A 22,344-nucleotide genomic window follows, 5' to 3' on the forward strand; every position below is an offset into this window, starting at 1 on the left:
GCTTCAATCTTCACACCACAGCTACATTGTAGCCACCCTAAAGGGTCATGCAGCACTCTTCTGCAACAAAACTCACAGTCTACGTCAGACTGAAGCCCTTCACTGATTAACACACACATTGTGATAGTCAGAAAGAAAAAAAAATCCCAACCAAACTTGTATTATACCTCCCAGCATGCCTCTGTTTCGGGGTCACATGAACCTACACGAGTTCCATACACAACCACTAATAGTATGTGTGTGTATACACATGTTCTCATAAATGACTTCAATCAGGAATATTGTCGTTTTTCAAATATTTTGCATCTCTGTTTGAGTTCCGCTCATCAAACTAAATCTCCTCATTGCGCGTAGCTGCATAATATAACACTTCATCTGCCGTTGATTTCAAGCAACCTCAACTACAAGAGGAAATGTTAGCACTACATTCCGTGTCATGCTACTGCCAATCATGAATAATCTCCTACATTTCACATGGCAATCTTTTATTTTGCAAATTCCCCAACAAAGGGACTTGATGATATTCAGGTACTGAGCAGCAGCTAAGCCTGGTGTCTATAAAGTCAATTTTGCCGTGCCGTGACAATCGTTTTGCAGTTGTCTCTCTCTCACTCTTCATATGCGTCCATGAAGACCTTATTTATCGTGGGAGCAGACGCAAAGCATTTAATGATGGCCTTGAAGAATCTTTGGACCACCTTACCGCGTGCTCCCTTTTTGCTCTTCCTTGCACTCCATGTTTCACCAAAGGCCACTTGAGACCTTCTGTCAGTTGCATGCTCTCCCCACATCACTTGCCAATGCTCTGCTACCCTACCAACATGGCAAAGGGCTGTAAAAGCCAGACGTCAACACTTTGAGGCATCTTTACCCGCGGTACTGATCCTGGATAACATCCTTTACAAGCAGATTAAGGATTTCTACCCTCAGTTCAGTTGTTGCGGGTTAACCTCTCACAACAATCTTTCTTGGCCTCTAATGCTTAGAATCCAATCCAAACATCTAGGTCAGTCATCAGCTGCTTATCCATCTCTCTTTCTCCTTCGCCTCCTGTTTGTTTTGTTTTTTAACCATCCTGGTTTGCAAGGACACACATCGTCCTTCTCAACACTCCTGACACAGTTTTTGCTCCACAGAAATATCCAAAGGCATTGCTTTTGAAAACAATCCAGAAAACATGAATACTATCTTTCTTCTCACTCAGGTTGCCAACATCAAATCCAGTCACCCAGCGCACATAGGTGGTTGATGTTTAGTCTGTCCTTGTAGAGTGTTAGCGACACACGGGGTTCTCTGTAATAAAAACAAACAAATAAACAGGAATGAAAACGATGCAAATATACAAAACGTGTACTAGTAGTGAACTCCTGTTATAACAAACACATTTTTAAAACAAATTCTCATTTACAACAAAGTAGTAAATCAGGTCCAAAAATTACAGTTTATATTTCGATATAACGAAAGAAAACTGCAGGTACACAGGACTTCGCTGTAACAGGAGTGCAACATATTACACACAGGAGTGTTTCGCCGAGGATGCACACATACTGTTGGCACTGCATTCAAGAGAGTCTACTGGACTGGAATTTGCACCAGGGATGTATTTGCAATAACAAAATTTGGGACAATTCACCCACTTTTTCTGCCCATGCCAGTGAGGAAACTTTACAAAGGAGATTCTGCTGTAGTTTTTGAGGATGCGGCAGAAATACGCAATGCCATAATAAGGAATCGAAATTGAGTCTATCTCATATCAGGTCTATTTTCTTTTTCACAAAGAAATTACATATGTTAGAGGGATGGGATTGGAAAGAAATCTTGACACAGTAATGTTTGAAATATGCAGAAATAAAACACAACTGAAATTATATGAATATCTCTTAAGCTATCAAAAATTATAATGATGTGTTGGCATTAATTAAATTCATGCCAACCTATATGCATGTAAAATTATATGATTTTAACATAGTTAGAAAAAAAAATACAAGTTTAGACATACGGTATCCTTGTTTGTATGATTCATACATTGATTAAAATATTTGAATGATCTATTGAAGCTGTCTTAAATTTTCCCCTCTTTTTCTTATTTTCCTTCAGAGGAAAGAGTCTTTCTTCAGATTAACAAGATCCTAACTGTCATTACAAGAAGTATTATGTGCAGAAAACTGGAACCAAAATTATTACAATCAAAACTCAGTCGTCAATTCATATAACCAGATTTGCTTGCAAAATTCTTGTACCTCCAAATATCAGTAAAACTTACAGAGCACTGAAAAAAAGATTTCACTGTTTTAGTATGATAACACTGCACAAGGTGGAGCGGCCAATGCGCTGTGACTACTGTGGGGTGACTAGCGTGGAGTGATCAGTGTGGAGTGACTAGTGTGTGGTGACCAGTGTGCAATGACTAGTGTGGGGTGACCAGTTTGTAGTGACTAGTGTGTGGTGACCAGTGTGTAGTGACCAGTGTGCAGTGACTAGTGTGGAGTGACTAGTGTGTGGTGACTAGCGTAGGGTGACCAGTGTGCAGTGACTAGTGTGGGGTGACCAGTGTGTAGGGACTAGTGTGTGGTGACCAGTGTGTAGTGACCAGTGTGCAGTGACTAGTGTGTGGTGACTAGCGTAGGGTGACCAGTGTGTGGTGACTAGTGGGAGGTGACTATAGTGTGGGGTGACCAATGTGGGGCGACCGTGATGGCCACGGCCAAACAACGGACTCACCTGGAGATCACCTCTGCCAGTCTCGTCTCAGCGAGGGCGGTGTTGCAAAACCGGTATGTTGCCTTCTCGCTCTTTGCCTTTGATTCCAGGTTGTGCAGCTCACAAGGAATTGCCTTTTATTGAAATAGAAGGGGAAACAAGAGAGGAACATTTCATAAAAGTCCTAAATGTATGTAAATTTCTATACAAGGCAATGGTCACTTGTCATGGGATAAGGGCAACTGAATTTCCTGAATTGCCAATTTAAGAAGGACAATGATTATTTGCTGCTTTCTGGCAATGTTTTGTGGAAAACTGACCATCTATTAAAGACATTTTCAACACCTTGTCTAATAATTTAGATCTTTTTTTCCAATCCTCTGACGGAACTACATAATTTTCTTCTCTTCTAATCTGGATAAACACACATACAAAATAATCGGGTACAGTTAGTTAAAGTATCTACACCAGCATATCAATGCAATGATCACTAATACGCGACACCACACATATCCTGCATTCCATGAAGGTAATGCTATAACATGAAGATCAATATCGTTCTATTTGTAAAGCTAAAATGATAAAATTAATTTTCAGATTTTTTTTTATTTCTTGGACAATAACACCATCAAATGAAATGACAAGCAAGAAAAATAACATCTGCAAATGCACAAGTATCATAAATTTAAAAACAAAAAAAATCAAATATCAGATACTCTGTGGCAAAATTCACAAATAAAAGTTATATTCAGATTAATCCGTTCAAACACTTGATGTCAAACACAATCTACTACAGCTGAAATCCTGATAATATAAGGTTGTCAAAGGGATAATTTACATTTTCTGTTTGTGTCCTCAAATGACTACCTTAATTTGACTACTTCATAACCAACCCTAATATAACCCTAATAACCCTAACCCTAGACTAATTTACACACCAGTACTTTATACATGACTACTTTTACTGGACTACTTCATAAAAGACCACTCAATAAATGAGTACTTCATACATGAATATTTTATACAAGACCCAATTCATACATGATCACTTTCACACAATGGCTACTGTATACATGACTACTTTTGATACCGGACTATATGTGACCGTGCACCTCAAAACGAACATAAAGTCGCACACACTGATTTTGCGTGAGGACTGAATATAAGTGAAATGGGTCAACCTAGCTGAACTTGACTTTTTCATATTTTCTGAAAGAGCGGGTCTTCTTTTACATTATGCTAAAATTTGGATTCATTAAACGGGCAGGAAAATGTGTTTTTTTAGCAGTTTATCTCGAATAATTTGGGTAGAATAGCGTGATTAGGTTTGTCTTTAGAATCCCTTTTTCATTTCTGAAAAACCTTGTCCACACTCTTCACTTTCAACTCTAATAACTTTTGAAAGGATAGTGCTACTGCTTTGAAAGTTGGAATAAATTATGGACAGAATGTTTTAATGAGGCGTGCTTAATTTCATTTTAATCTGATAATCCTTTCATTGTTGTTACTCTGGTGGTTTACTTCCTGTTTTTTTTGTTTTTTTTTTGTCCCATTCATCGTACAGCCAGCACGGTTTGGTAAAGATTAAGCGCTTGAATAGACACTGTACTTCAGAGCCTCTTTTCTCAGTTCACACTTTTCCTGAGTTTGTGCTTTCTTTCCAATATTTAGATAGGTTAGGAGAGTCCATTTGATTTGAGTTATACATCATTTTAAAGCTTAAAGTCTGCTCTTTCAGAATATGGTCTTAACTAAAAATTCATGTCTGGCGACTTTTTGGTTGTTTTGAGGTGCAGGGTCACATATTACCCCTGACTACTTTGTACAAGACTACTCTATGAAGCTTCGTCATACCTGAAAAGGAAGTTGGTAGAAGTTGTGGTCCAAGGGTCGAAGGTCACTCATAGGGACATACTCAATGTCGCCATGGTCCACCAGAAAACACGCCACCTGTAAGTCATTCGGGCAATGAAAAACATAACTATCATTCGTGTTTGCCTGTAACATAATGACAATATGAAGCCAGCCATAAAGGGAAAAAAAGAAATGTGAGAAAATGCCTGCTTTCATGCAGTGCCTAAGATACTGTAAAACCCAAAATGTTCCTGTTCATAAAGCTTTCTTGAATTTCAGGAGCCAAGATTCTTGAGTGGTAGATGCCTTTAAGGTGTATCACATAGTCTTTCTTGGGTATGTGGCCCTTAAAGGTAGGGGATACCTTTTACAGAACTCCCAAAATGCAGCAAAACATTAAATATGAACCTCAGGGGACTTGTTTAGGTCACTGCTGAGAAATTTGGAAGTCAACAGTTATCTACAATTTGAATAATGCACAAAACTCAACTACTCAGTAGTTCTGTGTGTCAGCCACACTTAAGCCTTTTTGTTGCAGTCTTCTGTATTTTTTATTTATAAACTCAAATCTAAAAGTATAAGAGCTGATGTAATAACAAATAGAGTGTGTGGCAAATTGTATATAGAAATGTTTGTAAGTTTTGATGAACTTTATTCACAAAATACTGTACGAGCTGAAATTTTCGCGTACAGATATTTTCGCGAATTGCTACTCGGAGGACATTTTCGCGTGTTGTTAATTTCGTGGTTGCGAGGGTCTAACTGAACTTAGTTATTTGCGCGTTGTTATTTTCGCGGTTCAAAGGCGATTCGCGAAAATTTCAGTTCGTACAGTATACATGATGGACACACATGCAGTGCATAGGTCTGCAAAGGTAGCCTAGTAATGTACTGGAATTTACGGTGAGCCCCCAAAAAAAATTCAATTCAAAATCTAACGGTCAATAAATTGTACTAAATGTTACCTTCCACTTTCAATACTTCATGGGAGTTTCTAAAATGATACTCTCTTCAACATACCACAGTGACTGTGTTTACACAACTCTTCATTTAAGGCATGCAAATGGGATTCCCTTCCTTTATAGAATGCGTCGTGCACCATTAAGCCTTCTACAACTAACATTCTACTGCCACAGAAATCTTCAAAGAACCAAAATACCTTGTATTTTGGTGTATCATATATCTTTTCTACAGTCGATAGAAACCTTCAAAGAGTCTTAGTACATTGTATAACCATGTGTGACATATCTTTTTCACAGGATGCATTGATATTGAATCTCTCCTGTCTGAATGGGGAAGGTTGGGAGAGGAATATATATCCTTTACTTATGAAATCCTGTTTAGTGATGGGTCTACACGTAGTGTTAGGCAACCAAATACAATATTGCTATGATGTTGGTGATTTTGAACACAAAATGCCGCTGGAGAAAAATGTTGTGTGCTGTGATGTAATATTCATGGTATAGTGCACTACACTTTATTATGTAACAACACAGAAGTGAGACTGATCAATAGGTTTTCACAATACTGTGTGGAATTGCAACTGGTGCAGACCACTGTGTATAATCAAGTCCACTGCAGTAAACTGATCCTCCACAAATAATTTTATATAAAAAATGTCACTAAATTGTTTTGAAGACTTGATCGAAGGATATAAAATGATCATATCGTGCACCGTTTCAAACCGCTAGTGAAATAATGAGTTCCTTGCTGACAAAAAAAAATAGTGCTTTATTCCTGCCACCCCAGAATCCATAATTTCATCTAGAACCTCTCTGTGCATGGTATACTCGTTTCATATCATCACTGAGAGTACCTGATCCTCCACGGCGATTATGCAGACTCTCAACCAATCATCGCTGAGCTGGGCGGCGTAGAGACCATTCGGTACCGGCGCCTCCTCCAGAGGTGGGCTGTAGTCAGACTGGTAGAACTCCCTCATCTCATCTTCCATCAGACATAGACGCTCCTGAGTGGGGAATGGCAGGGAGAAAGGGTCACCAGTTCAATACATTCTTTAAAGGGTGTGTACAGTTCTGGTCGAGGTGAGGATTTAGCTTTTAACATTTTTGCGAGATATTCAGAAACCACTCCATGAGATGTCAAAGAGCATGCAATTCTAAGGGGTATCAAAAGTTTATTTGATGAAAATCAGTTTTAATAGAAATGGCTGAGATATCCAAAAACAAGGTGAAACAAAGAGATCCTAATAAAAGGCGTGGCCTGTCGCCTTTTATCATTATCTTTTTTTTGGATATCTCAGCCATTTGAAAACAAATTTTCATCAAATACACATTGAATCCTTCTTAAAATTACATGCTCTTTCATACTTCATAGGTTTCTCATTATCTCACTCAGGAATGTTATAAACCTGAATTCCCACCTCAACCAGTAGGTACCTACTGTACAGTCCCTTTAAGGAGGTCTGTGACTTGTAGACTGGTTACCCCATCTTAAAGTGATGATATTCCAACATAGCCAGACCCTCCCATGGTAGTGATAGAGAAAGGATCACCAGCTCAACACATTCCCAAAGGAGCTCTGTGACTTGAAGACTGGTTATCCCCATCTTAAAGTGATGATTTTCCATAAGGAAATTCCCACAAACACAGACCCTCCCAAGGTACTGATGGAGAAAGGATCACCAGCTCAACACATTCTCATATGAGCATTGTGACTGGTAGATTGGTTACCCCATCTTAAAGTGATGATTCTGCATATGGATATTCCCAAGAGCACACACCCTCCCAAGGGAAGAATAGGAGAAAGGGTCACCAGTTATAAGGTCAGTTCCTTGCAATATGGAACACAGTGATTCACAGATTGATGTCACCTACATTGTAGGATAGAGCAAACGAGGCAAGTGCCAAAATGTGTCTCGCCCATTCGCGTAAAAGAAATTAATGTTTTTCTAACTCCCAGAAGTTCATTGACCCGCCTATGACCTTTGTCCTTGTGGTGACCTTCAACTACCCAAGGGACATTTACCAGCCAAGTTTTTTGGTCACAAACGGACATATGGAGCAAAAATTACGAGCCATAAATGAAACGCGCCGTAAAAACTTAATACTGGGCCCTAAAAGTTTGTTGACCCCTGTCTGTGAGCTTTGACCTTGTGATGACCTTCAACTCCCCAAGGGACATCTACTACCCAAGTTTGGTCACAAACGGACATATACATCAAAAGTTAAGAACCATAATCGAAATGTGCCATAAAAACTTAACATTGGGCCCTAAAGTTCATTGACCCCTGCCTGTGACCTTTGAAATTGAAGTGACCTTCATGTTTGGTACAATGTGTAACTATGTATAACCACTCTTCCCACCAAGTTTGATGGAAATTGAAGTCCTCAGTAGAGAATTATTCAAGCTTTTGTAACGTTACAGACGGACTATGGATGGACAGACGATGGATGGACGGACGACGGACGGACGACGGACGGACGGATGATGTACGAACAGACACTGCAGGTGATCCCTTAGTCTCCCCTCACCTCCGGTGGGCTCGACAAAAATCATAGAACTGGTATGTGAAAGGAAAAAAAAACAGAAAGAAAAAGGAATCTATGCGATGAACTATGAATGAGTAAAAACTTTAAATATTGTTCCTTTATTGAAAAAAAAAAATGCACATTGAACCATGAAGGAGGGAATAATATATTGTGTAGTTTTCAGGTATACATATGTACCATGAGAACAGAGAAAACCTTCTGACAAAAGATCAGCATCATTCAATGCAAATATTCATTATCAGAAATCATCCACTCATTGTAGTAATATGCTTGCAATACAAATACATACATACATACACACAAACACACATACATACATACATAAATACATAAATGTGTTTTTGTCTTCTCTATTCTTTGTTTTTCTTATTTTTGTGTGTGGGGGGGGGGGGAGGGGAGACAGGGTGTTTTATAGATTCCAACATCGATGTGAAATTAAATGGTGGCTTTGCTGTCCCTCAGTTCACCATTCTCACCGAGTACTCCTCGCCGACGATGATGCAGTAGAAATCCATCACGTTGATGACATACGACACGTAGACCTCCCACAACTCATCCTCAGGCAGGACCAAGGCGGGAACTGACAACTCATCGCTGGTGAGACAAGATGACACAAAGAGAAAAAAATCAAAATAAATCGCTACTGTAAAAGTGGATACTTTTGCGTAATTTTTCGCGCTCGGCCCGGTAAGATGATTTTCGCATATCTTTAATTCTGCGGAATCAAGACATCAACAACTGGAACATACGGCAAGAAAAAATTTTCACATGCTTTTATTTCTGCGCTAGTTCCTCGTTGCGCAAAAATTTCCACTTTTACAGTTATCTGGTAATGTATGTACACAAATATTCATGACAATCCTTTGATAAGTCTTTAACAATAAGGTGAAAAAATAATTTTTTTAGCATTTAACTTCACTTTTGACCCCATGACCCAAATCTTTCCCTGCAGAATCACTGTGCAGTTATGTACATATATTCCAATTGTATCCATTAAGTCATTTCTGAGGCACGGAGAAAACAGTTTAATTTCAGCTTCACAGAGTGTAATCTTAGCATTTCAACCTGATCTTTGACACTTGACCTTTCACGAGTGCAGAGTAACTGCACTCACCTTGGCACGCTTGACACGCTTCGTTTCGTATGGCCGGACGACGGCTTGTTGCTGACTTCGACGCGCAGGTTGGGGTAGAGGATCTTATCGCTATGCACAAGACTGAAAAAAAGGAGAATGGAGAAATGTAGAAGAACACTTTAATGTGGATGGACAAATATTCTGTACACCATGAGAAAGAACAAACAATACTGCAGTGCCAAATCAACCCTAAATTGTAACACTTTGACTGCAGATTTTTGTGAATTTTCACAAGTTAGGATTAACAGTGATGAAGCACAAAAAGATATATCACCACTGGTAAACAAAGCCACAAATTAAAATGGAACATGGCTCATGAATACCAGTAAAACATTTCGAATTTAATAGGAATGAGTGGTATGAAAAAGCACTTGGTTATTCGTGGCTACAGCAATGTTGCCTTTGACAATTAATGTAATCAAAATATCCATTTACACTATTTTACTCCATTTGCTCGCTAATAGTGGATTAAGCAGTTTTCAGCAGCTTTTTTTTTTCCACACTGAATCCATGCATCCCATGCAATTGGACCTTAGAATTGACTATACAGGTGTTTTGTCTTGTGTGTTGGGGTAAGACTGGTTTCTTTTAATCATGAAATGATGATTTAATGTGGACATGAGAATTCAGCTTTATGCATACACTGAAAATTAAAGACTACACACAACGCAGTTATTAACAGAGCTATCTCGGTGCATTCACAGGCACTCATTAAGTTCCACATTTTCAATATTTTTGTAATATATACAAGTGGAGTAGAGGGAAGAAGCACATTTGGTTTAAATTCAAAAAGATGTGACTGGAAGTTAATACCCCAAAGCTTCTGAAATTACTAAGCTACAGGTGCTTATAATTAGTTTCTCTATCTCCCACACTTTTACAACTGATGCTGTTTGGGACACACAACACAGCTAGTGATGACTGTATTTGTGTACAAAGGACCAGTGTGCAAAAAACAACAACAAAACAGAAAACAAACAAAAAACAAAAGAGAACTAGTGGTCAACATAATGCATGAAACAGTTACCACTGACAGGCTAGATGACTTTTGGTAGGTTGTTACTATGGTTACTAGACATCAGTATCACTTGGAACAACATTTTCAAGACTTTGATTGGTTCAACAAGCAGATATAAGGTGCAAAGTTTGGGCCCTGGAAGCTCAAAGGGACTTGGGCCATTGGCAATCGAGTACTGAATGGCCATAGTACTGAAGTCTGCTGCCATCTACTTTTCTTTTGCATACCTTACTTTATATGACAGGCATCTATTTTTCTGATTTATTTATCCTGTTTGGCGATTTCAAGTGCCATTGGTTTAATTCTCAAAGCATGTGGTACCAAAAATAAATGGATGGATAAATAGATGGATATATATGCATATTAATTATATAAATAAGTACAAAAATTAAGATATAGTATGTAAAGGAATAAATATATACAATTAAAATCATAAATATGTTTATATACAAACACACACATGCATAAACCATTTATAAGTATACAAATGTGTTATTAACCTAAGCACAACAGTGCCGTAGTTTGTAAGAAGTTTCAATACAGTGAACAGCGGAGTTTTATTTTTATTTTTTTTTTCAATACAACATGGGCACAGAATTGACACAATTTCCTGCTAGTTTCAAAAGTAAAATGAAAAACACAGGGAAGATTAACAGGGCCGGGGGAAAACAACAAAAAGTTCCTTGCAAACAATGAGTGAGCTCCCTTGGGCTCAAAAAAAAAAGTGCAGCGGAGAAAAAGAAATCAAAACAAAATATGCCCATGCCATGAATTAGAGCATAAGCAGGAATACTAGGGGTGTGGGTACTAGGGGGGCGGGGAGGGGGCTGGGGTGGGGCAGGCATTATGCACCTATGACTGGAGGATCGGGCTGCGGTTCTGTGCCGAAGGTCGGCCGTCAAAATCGATTCTGTCTCCTCCATCTGCCGCTTCGGGTATAGGATGGAATCGTTCGACATTCTGACCACGAGAGAATGAGATGCGAGGTTATCTGAGGAAGGTGGGAAAGACGCAACTCACACACACTCACACACAGTTAGTTGTTCAAAGAATCACCACAAGATCGTACGATGTACAAATTCTGCCGATATCCCTCGTCAAACATTACAACATACCATTAAATTGATTCAAATTAAATTTTTCCTTTCAACATTACATTGTACCATCTACTTCAATTAAATTGAATTTCGTTAAATCTTGAAATTATTATACCATAAAGTTTAATGAAAATAGGAAATTTTAAACATTACATCACACCATTAATTTAATTAACTTGGAAATACTTTAAACATTACATCATACCATTACTTCCTTTGAAAATGAATTTTCTCCTTAGTTTCTCAATTATTCACCGAGCACCCTACAGGCGCGGTTCACACCTAGTTATCAAAATCATAGACAGCATGGATGTATCACAGCATGACTAACACGCAACTAAACAAATTTCATGCACAAATGAGTCACTGAATTCTGTGTTTGCTTGGTTTTTTTTTTTTTGTGTGTGTGTGTGCTGTGCAAATGCTGTGTAATCTTGATACACTTGTGTTCTATGCCAAGAAAAATTATTCCACCATTTTTTTTTATCCTTTATTTATTCATTTCTAGTACAGCTGGAAATTTCATCGGCATAACCTGAACGCTGCCTCTGGATATGAATACTTCATCACATCCACAGTGCCATTTATGTACAAGACAACAGTGAATACTTTTTTTTTCATAAATAACTTGCCAATATCTGAGAGCATATGGCGTACAATGAACCTACCTTTCAAGCCTTCTCAAGCAGTACTTTTATTCATTTTTAGTGCGTTTTAGCCTTCTGGTGACTACAATTACGTGGCAGATTTGTCTCCACAGTTAGACTTGAACAAGAAAACGTAAAACCACACACAAGGATTTGAGGGCAGGTAGGGTATGGGGATAAAAGCACCACGTCAAAGGACACAAACACACAAAAACATACAAACAAACAAACAAGCACACAAACAAACCTGGGATTCATTCTGATTGGAACGCCATTTGAAGCAACAAACAAATTAAAAAAAATGAAAATAGATGTCAGAAAATAGCAAACACAAGATGCAGGTAAAGAAAAAAATAATACTAATAAAAAATAACAAGGAATTGTTACATGGTATAAAGTAGAATACAAAAGTCGATAGAATTCTACACTAACATACACAATAAATGAGTGAAGGTTTACACAGTGGACAGAGATGTTATAGAACTGTTACATACATACAACACTCAGGTGAGCTCCAATAAAAGTAAGTATGCTCGAAGTGGATATGAATACCGGTATTTGACAAGTATGTGAGGAACTGTAATATTCATGATCTTATAAATGGACCAATGGATATGAGGCTATCGATGTAATTGTAATGTGCAAATATGGATAGTTCAGATTGTGATGACAGAAATACAATGTAAGACCCATGCAACCTGTGTTTATGATAAAATGTGTGAGCAAAAAATAATGGTTCTTGTTGGACCAGGTAAAGCACTTTAATAACACAAATTCACACATTCATCTTTAGATGTTTTTACTGTCATGTAACACAGTAAGTTTTTTCCTCTTCTGATTTGACAATATACTGATTTATAACATGAAACAGCTATCTACCAACACCAACTATCAGCTAAGACACCAGGGAGTGCACCCGCAAACAACCCCTATGCAAACCCACACCAAATTAGCAAACTCCTGCTGCAACGTTCAAGAGTGCCCCCTTCAACCATCAAAATTAAACAGTGGTTCCACTAACCCCGATTTGAGTGGCCTTATAGTATTCCACGTGCATTTTTTTTCTGTCAGGTCATCATCAACTTTCTCATGCAGGATACCACCAGTACCCCAACTTGATCAGTCTTAACGGTTCTTTGTATGCATTCTACAATGTATGTGCCCCAATTCACAGCAAAATCTTAAATACCTCAATTACCGTCCCCCTCCCCTCCCCCCCCCCCCCCCCCCCCCCGATTCGAGTCATCTTACGGTATTTCGTCGGCTGTCCAGAGACTAAGTCGGCTCAGTCTGTCTACTAGGTCATCGTCCATTTCCTTCTTGAATTCCTCGCGGTAAAGCTTCTTCAGTCCACTCAGCCACAGCCCCACTCTCTTGTCCGCAAGTACCTGCATCGGAAAGACCGTATGACACACATTAGCAGGGTGACACAAGCCCCACTTGCCCTCTTGCTCCGGAGGTAACTAAAATTCACTCTCCACAAAGAAATATGAATGGGCACTTATGTAGCTGCTTTTATTATTCTCCCCTTGCCCGATCAGTATTCAGGCAAGAGGAAGAAATATGTTTTGTGATGCCCTGCATTAGTATGATTTTCATGGCAAATACAGTCAACCTCGCCTAAGTCGCATCCAAGGAAAATATTCTTTAAATCATTATATTCATAGCATTTTGTAAAATATTTCATTATCTAAAATATTTTTTCCATTTTCAATCACGGATGCAAATTATCTCTTGTTCTGTTTGTGATGTTGCAGTTTGCACAAGGCACATCTTACTGGTAATTGTTGTCAAAAGGATTTTTGCTCTGTGGCAACAACACAAAAACACATTTCATGAGTTTGATAAACTGCTACTTTGAAAAAAAAAAGAAAAAAAACAATTAATGAAAACATACCAGTAAAAAAAAACTCTATATTTTCTTTTTGATATTAAAAAAAAAATACCAGAGTACATCAAAACACTAACCCAAGTTTGATGAATTTTGAGCTTGAAATTTAGCATCAAATTTAAAAACACCACTCCCTCACCTATGTATTTTATTCTATACATTTCTGAAACTACCATTTGTTTTCTTTTACTATAAATTGAGAAGATACTAAGGGACATCAAAAGACCAACCTGGGCCCTGTTTCATAAAGCTATTCATAAAGTTACGCATGACTTTACAACTGACTGGAATATGAGGTGCCAATATGTGTGCCCAATTTTTTTTTTTTTCATACATTATAACAGAGTACGGCTGTATGTCAATATTTCTTCTACATTGGGGTAAAAATGCTCTTTCAACTAAAAACTTCTGTTAAAATATATAAGAATAATCATTATCATCTGCAAAATTCAACTTTAGCTTTTGAAATTAACGACTAGGAAAACCACTTGGCTTGCCATAAGTCATTCATAAAGTTATGCATAACTTTACGAACAGCTTTATGAAACAGGGACCTGGTCTACAAGAGACTCACCTCATTCACCCAGCTGACCACTTTGTCATCCACAGGAGGCGGTTGGTTGGGCTGCTCTGGCGGCCCCGGGCTGGTTTTGCCATTTCTACCCTCCGTCCAGTCCACACTTTCTGTTCCGGAGGAATCTGTTTTCAAAACAGCAGTTATTGGTTTCTTTAAAGCTGATGAATTCACGATAGGGTTGTGGTTGTTTGTTACTTGACAGTGCCATCACAGACGAGGGGGTAACGGCTTATTTTTTGTCAGATATCTAAACCAGGTAACATACATGTAGGTGCAGATGAAAGTGCACAAGAACAATGACACGTCACACAAATGCTGTAATTGGTAGGATAGGCTGCACCACACTTTCTTATGCCAATGTCATTCTTAACAAGTCACAGCATACTATGAATGGCTGAATTGAATGGCAAATGCATGGCTACATGTTGATCTTCTATACCTGTTTCAAGCACATGATGAGCTCATGATAAAACTACTGTACAATCCCTATCCCCTCCAAATAGAGAGTGAATAGATGCACGAATAAAAGAATTAATGAACAGATGATGAATGGATGGATGAATGATTGACTAAACTGACTGAATGAATGAAACGATGGCTGGATGGATAAACTATTAACTGACTGAATGAATGAATGGATGAATGATAGACAGAATGAATGAATGGAAAGATTGATAGATGGATGGATGAATCAATGAATACATAAATACTCAAAATATATGAAGAGTTTGTTTGCAAAAACCGATAAGTCCATATTTGTCAAATGGAGATATTTGCGATTAAAGGTCAAGAAAAATAAAGAGAATAATAAGAAAATTTTTGCTTCTTTTGACCATAACTTCAAAAATATACCTTTATATGTAGTGACCAATATATCATTTAAAAGGTATTATTTTGTACTTTATGACAGAGACCGTACTTCGAAACCTTAAAAAATGGACTTATCGGTTTTTGCAAACAAACTCTTCATATCATTTCATATTCTTCAAACCTTCATAACATGAGGCCCTAGACACGTTTTTGTATATTCACTGCTTAATAGGGTTTCTTCCATTTCTAAATGTTTATTGGTATTTTCTTTTTTCAAACTGAAGCTTACACGAGTCTGTTGCTGAATTGCTCCGCTTCATCTGCTGGGGCTTCACCACTGACCCTCTGTCCTCAAAGCTGTCTCCTGTGCTGTGCAGCTGACGTCGGAAGCGGGGCGGGACCTCGTATGAAGACGAGTGCTGAGGGTGGTGTTTTGTCTGTTGCTGAGATCATTACACACATACATACATACACATTAAAGGAGACCTCCGGATGATTTTCAGATTTTTGTATTTGAACAACTATAAAGTAGTTATACTGAGGACAGAGTTTCAGAATTCATGATAACTGGGATGAAGAATAAGAATATTTTCAAAATTTAGAACAAATTGCAATGAATAAGGATGATGACATGGCAGAGTCACCATAAGAATGCATGAGTTGGTGCTCAAGGAAGCAGAACAAAAGAAGAAGGCATGCATAGATTATACACAGGTGAACTCGCAAGCAAGCGGTACTGTAATGGAATTACACTGCTACATTTCTGAAATATGTGAACCTCCTATGTCATCATCCTTGTTCAGTGTAACTTGTTTTAAGGTTTTTCAAAGTATTATTTCTCGGCTCAAGCACCACTAAAGAATAAATTCCTCAAATCTATACACGGAGTTGTCGATTTATGTACTCCATGATGTGAAATTATGAAAATCGTCTGGAATGTCCCTTGGAATGTCCCTTGGAATGTCCCTGGAAAGTCAACTATAGAAAGGTGGGGGGGGGGGAGGGGAGAGTGTTGGGTGTGGTCAAAATGGGTGGGGTAGCGTATCATAGAGTAGGATAGTGTACAGCAGACACAATACAATTCACCAACACTACCCAAGACTACACCAGACTAAGACACATGTAGGTCGGAAAAGAACAATACATATTTGAAAGTTTTTGGAAAAAAAGTAGGTCGGAAAAGAACAATACATATTTGAAAGTTTTTGGCAAAATCCACAAGCTGTCATCACTGCATAAGAAAGCTACTAAACTGCGTGGCGTCATAGTAGGGGAACAACGTAAAGAAAACAGAAAGGGAACTCCACAATTTTTTCCTCAAAAAGTAAAGATTCTTGTTGTGTTCTACTAATATTTTTGCATCCCCTGAACCCAGATATTCAATATGGGGTTGATTTCCCTTCCAATTTTCCAAACAGCGTTTACCTGCTTCACTACCTGTGGCTTCTTTTGGTGAGGTTGAGGCTTGGTCTGCTGTGGCGGGGGCGGTTTTTTCCTCTGCGGAGGGGGTTGGCTCCACTGGTTTTGACCCCCGTGTTTCTGGGCCGGCTTGGGGCGGCTCCACTGGTCGGCGGAGCGTTCCGGCCGCCTCTGCTGGAACTTCCCATTTTCGTGGTGGTGGAAGTGCTGCTGCGGGTGAGGGTTCCCCCGGAAGTTGTGGGGCGGCGGTCGGCGTTGCCTGTTTGCTGGGGCGGAGAATCTGGGCAGTCTTGCAGGTTTTCCCTTTAAATCGAAGGGAAGGGCACCAAAAAACATGAGTTAACTTTTCCATTTTTGCGGTGACAACACAATACAAGAACAAGCAGTCCATCAAAATTTCAACAATTTGTAAAATTTTACTCCACTTGCTCCCTTTAGCTTGATCTGCCATGTTATTGGTACTCTGTCCATAAACTAAATGACTCAAAAAATTTCCCACTTTCTAAGAAAACTTCCTCTTTTATTCAGAGCATCCCCGTTAATGTCTATAACAAAATTTTGTTCCAGCAAATACGGTTATAATGAGATTTTCTTACAACAAATACAAATTCAGGTCCAAAAAAATTATCATCTATTTATAACTTTATTGACATTATACATTTGGCCATAGACCCACTGGGTTTGGGTGAGTGTTTTTTTTTATGTTAATGCCTATTTCAGTCATAACCGGAGGACTTCAGTATTCCTAACGACAGTTGATTCGTGCATTGGCATAGCAATGCACCTGGCTTATTGCGTAACCAATTGGACGGGCATCTTTTCTTCTTATTTTGAGTCCCCCAGTTATGACTGACATATTAAGTTATAGTGTTTGAAAGCCGAATGGGTCCATAATGAAATTGGAATAAAATGATAGAAAACGGCTGGTCCCGAGGACTTTGTTACAACGGTAGTTGCCTGTACCTTTTTCTTCGTCGACTTCTGCTTCTTCACCAACCGGTCGAGGTGCTCCGTCTCCTCGTTGGCGACTCCATGACATGTGATCTGACCAGAAGGATCCCTACAAAAAAAAAAAAGTCAAACCAAAGAGCATAGTAAGCGAAGCTACTCCAATGTTCCCAAAGTCTCTTTCCAACAGCCTCCCCTTCAATATTCTTCGTTGATATTTTATGTTGAAAAAAAAAAATAGGCAGTTTCTTTTCTCACTCACCAGATTGCAATTACAGCTTAGGGAAATATGTTGCATTGCATTTTATTTATCTCAGTTGTATCAATCTACTTCATCTATCGATGCCTTTCTTTCTTTCATATTTACATCTGCCATGACCTACATTCATACAGGAGCAATGCTATATAGTACCAAAGTTTGATAGAATGTCTCATGTCACCATCCCCAAGAGTACTTGTATAAAGACTACACATCAAAAACAAACAAAAAAAAGCTCTTAACTCGCTGTCACCATGTACGTTTATACGGCAATGAACACTGAAAAAAAAAAAAAAAAACCTTTTTCGCTGTACAGAACAAAAGCAACCTTTACAAACCTCCTGATGGACACGACCTTTGGCATTGACCTCAGATAGGCTTCCAGGCTTGGGAATCCATTATCCGTGTACGGAATATCCTGTCCCAGAAGTTCCTTGAACTCATCTATGTAGGGCAAAAAGAGAACAAAACTGAAATCAAATATGGACACTAATAACATACCTAGCAGATGATTACATTTCATGCAAATATGGGTTCTTTTTCAATTAACACTGATATCAGCCAACATCATGATTGATACTGTATTTCAAACTATTTACATTTGGCACAATCATGTCAGTCTTTAGCAGCCACTGTACAGGAAGCTGAAAAGTGGTCATTGTAGACAGGTGGCCACTATAGACAGGATGGCAGCCATTTTGATTCGGCTGCACATATCAACTAAGACATGTTCACAAGTACGGCTGTATTTAAGAGTTGTGCATGAATACACATGGACAAGTATTTGTTAACATATCTCAGCCATTCCAAACCCAATTTTCATCAAAGAAACTGTGAATTCCTGTTCTAATGGTAAGCTCTTAATAACATTTCATAAAGTGGTTTGTAAGTACCAGGGTATCTCACAAACAGTTAAAAGTTGAATTCTGAATCTCAACCAATACAATACCAACCGGGCTTCCATGTGTTTGTGTCTTCTGGCTGGCTTGGAAAAGGTGGCAGCTGTACACATTAGCAATCATGGTTCAGCTCGACCTCAATTATCCGGCCATGTCAGGACCGGCGCTCATCCGGATAAGCGAATTATTATTATTATTATTATTTCATTTTATTTATACAGGGTGGCCCCGTCAGTAATCAAGTACTGTTTTCCAGGGGGCCCTGTAAACATATACAAGGTAACAATCACAACAAATAACATTAACATAACTCCGAATAGTACATCAAACAGAACAGAACTGTTCATAACATTGGGAAAATGAAGAATGAGACTAAATGTAGCAGTTTGCAACCGGGATGGAAAAAAATCCAACTTACTGTCTGAGTTTATACAGAAAAATGCACCCCCTATAATAAATATAAATATATCATATATATCAAAATATACGTGCCTGAGAAAAAAATAAACCATTAAATTTTTTTCTATCATGAATCAAAAACTATTATCTACACTAAACTCTTCATTCACTTATACATTATACTATTCTGTACTTCAAAATTCAACATTCATTTCTAACAACAAAAATCAATTATACTCAACATTAATCATCATACAACATCAAACAACAACATACAATCTGCTTCTTCTGCTACCCTCCACTACAAAATAAATCAACATCCCGCGAGAAAAAAAAAATTTTGATAAAAAATTGATAAACGAATTGGCCGGATATGGGAGACACAATGTTAATGTAGCTGCCGTCCAAGCTGCTCTCCCAGTACACTGGCAGCTAGGCAGGTAGCGTACCCCGCAACGGTGGTGTAATCTATGCTAGCCTGTGCAAAATTGTAGTCCCTTCTTCACAAAAATAGAGTATATCTTTATGTGAAAATCATACATGTTTTACCTCATTAGATATTGAGAAACCTATCATGCACATCTTATGAAATTAGTGAAATAAATCCATGAAAGTCACTGTTTTTTCTCAATTTTTGGATGAAAAAAAAAAGTCCTTCACTGTGTGAACGCGCCCGGATAATAGAGATTTCCGGATAAAAGGAGGCTGGATAATAGAGGTCGAACTTGTATACAAATTTGGTGATTACCACAGTAGTGGTTGAGTAAATGGGCTGTGTGCACACAGTCACAGGGTGTGTAACAAGGTAATTTTAGGGGAAATGGAGGATCTGGAGGGGAGAGGAGGGGAGGGAAGGGGTGGGGGAGGGGAAGGGAATGGGAGGGGGAGGGGAAGGGGAGATGACCTCAAAATACAGGTGGTTGCTACACAGAGACTGTCTCAAAGACAAGCTGACTGTACTTAGTTTGATATTTTGACTCCACTGGGAAGGAGGAGAAAGAGTTTCAAAGCAAATCACACACAAACATGTATACCAGGAGTGAAGATGACTTCCTATGAAAATGATGAGAGTGTACACATTATACATTTTACTACACTGCAGTCTTGTTATGCAGACGAGTACAGTAATTCAATATCTACCTTTGATGTACATTGTATCAGCCTTGACGGCTGTGCTTGCATTTACAGACTGTAACATACCCGTACCTGAATATTGGATGATAAAACCCTAGCTCACAAAGCTCTCTATCTCAGCTAAGGCCAGCAGCTGGTTTTCAAGGCCAGTGAAGACATTTTCTGTGCCAACAGTAAGTATTCGTTGTTGAATATAGGCCTATATAATACTGTATCATGTATGGACTCTGTCAAAAAGAAATTAAATGGAAATTTAATCCTGGTACTGTGAACATCAACATTTATGCGCGATCAATTTTTCACATTGAGGGGCTACAAAACATATTCTTGAATTCACACTGAGCAATTGTCACCCCATTCAAAATGTGCCAAGAAAATTGTGAAGATATTTTCGATGGATTTAGAATTTGTGCTAGCCAAAAGAAGTGCAAAATGCACAGAGTATACATGTAAGTTGCTTTGTATAAAATGAAAATGGAAAATCTGTACAGATCTATGAAAATTTTGGAAAAAAAAATCATACACATTAAAAATAATGAATTCCTGGAAAGCTTTGTGAGTACAGCAAATTGGCAACTCTGTATAATCTAGGTGTTGAGCAGCTCTCCATTTTGTGTGAACACAAATATAACAATTTTTGGCCCCACCTCCTGTGGCCCTCCATTTACTCTCACCGCACAGACCGAAATAAAAACACAGGTAAAAATATTATGCAATCATCGACACCCAAATCATTGATCGTATCACCAAGGGCATTTAGTGGTTGCTATAGCAGCAAGCTGACTGCTCTCTTTTTGAGCGATTTGCACTATTTGTGACTGTCTGCAGCCACTAGTGCAGGTAAACTAATTCACCCCAACATCCTTGTCACTGCAGTGCACTGACTCAGGTGACTGAGTTACCGGTAGGTTGCAAGTGTTTCGACGGTGACTGGTAAATAGTGCAGTGGTATGGTATAGGTCTAGCCCATTCGGGACTTGATGTCTTCAACGCCAGTTCTCCTTGACCAGGGATTCCGCAACCACACAACACATCCAAAATCAAATGACAAATCTACTCAATAAAATAGTTTGTGTTTTACCATGTTTATAGAACATACACTGTACCTGCACTGTTGATCTTTTAGTTTTCGTCTAGACTCTAACATTTGTTAGATTCTAAGTCCGGCTGAAAGACTCAATCTCTTTCTATTCACCTGCCAGCTGCTTTTTAACAATCACGGTCACGGAGATCTGGGCCGGGCACTTTACTAATCTTACTTAGACAAGTGTGCAAATTCAAACTTTACTGCAATATACAACAGAAATGTAGCCAATGCCAATAATACACATCAATGGCAATAAATAACCTAACGTTAATCAAAATACATCATGCATTATTGAAGGATGACAGCTCGACACGACACTCAGAGTCTCACAGGCGAGGCCACACCAAACCAAGTTGATTTAAAAGTAAATTAAACATTGAAATTTACTCACTGTTAAGTTTCTGTAGAGGCACTCCCCCTTTGCTTGATATAAGAACAGATCTCAAGACCTTTTCAATGAAACTCTCTTTCTGTTCTGCCATTTTCTTGATAGCATTAGAGTCGTGTCTGCTTCAGGCTTTGGATGGGCTTAGCTTTTGCGTGTGAGCCGTGTATTGATCGCGTTTTGCACATGACAATTTGTACACTGACGACTGCACTGGACTCGACTGCACTGTCCCGTCCCCCGACTGTACTGGCGCGGTGCGTTTTGCACTTCCTTGCGCCGCATGCATGCTCCTCGCTAGCAGCAGATCCGCCGATCCCCCTGCTGCCGACCACCGCACGTAAACATGCGTACTCAGCAGCAACACCGACATACACTTGTACTGTACATAGTGCAGTAAGGGAGGGATCTGTGGCATCTGTGGGGGGCCCAGAGCAGTGACCCGGAAGTGATCACGCAAACGCATTTCGTTTATGGCATGTTTACATGTGGGTGTTGTATGCATGTGTACATGTCTGGTGTGCGGTCAAAGAGCATTGAGCGGTGTAAATTATGCACCATCAAAGATCTCGC

General features: G+C 38.8%; 1 protein-coding gene across 1 annotated transcript; it reads right to left on the minus strand.

Annotated features, from left to right (window-relative positions):
• Positions 1-716: 716 nt before the first annotated feature.
• LOC140239788 (tudor domain-containing protein 7B-like) lies at positions 717-21,909 on the minus strand. Its single transcript, XM_072319607.1, has 14 exons — positions 21,778-21,909; positions 18,206-18,311; positions 17,624-17,720; positions 16,667-16,963; positions 15,531-15,684; positions 14,429-14,553; positions 13,215-13,351; positions 11,072-11,179; positions 9,181-9,282; positions 8,543-8,660; positions 6,371-6,523; positions 4,555-4,650; positions 2,722-2,834; positions 717-1,293 (listed from the first exon to the last, which is right to left on the minus strand). Exons 1-14 carry the CDS (start codon positions 21,866-21,868, stop codon positions 1,215-1,217), a joined length of 1,776 nt encoding a protein of 591 aa, XP_072175708.1. The 5' UTR covers positions 21,869-21,909; the 3' UTR covers positions 717-1,214.
• Positions 21,910-22,344: the final 435 nt, after the last annotated feature.

This window comes from Diadema setosum, chromosome 16 (assembly GCF_964275005.1).
Source record: "Diadema setosum chromosome 16, eeDiaSeto1, whole genome shotgun sequence".
Taxonomy (NCBI): domain Eukaryota; kingdom Metazoa; phylum Echinodermata; class Echinoidea; order Diadematoida; family Diadematidae; genus Diadema; species Diadema setosum.

Coding starts and splice junctions, on each gene's coding strand:
- LOC140239788 (XM_072319607.1), bottom strand. CDS start 21,868: ATGGCAGAACAGAAAGAGAGTTTCATTGAAAAGGTCTTGAGATCTGTT. Junction 17,721..18,205: donor AAGGTCGTGTCCATCAGGAG/GTTTGTAAAGGT, acceptor TTTTTTTTGTAG/GGATCCTTCTGGTCAGATCA. Junction 9,283..11,071: donor GCCCGATCCTCCAGTCATAG/GTGCATAATGCC, acceptor CCTTTTTTTCAG/TCTTGTGCATAGCGATAAGA.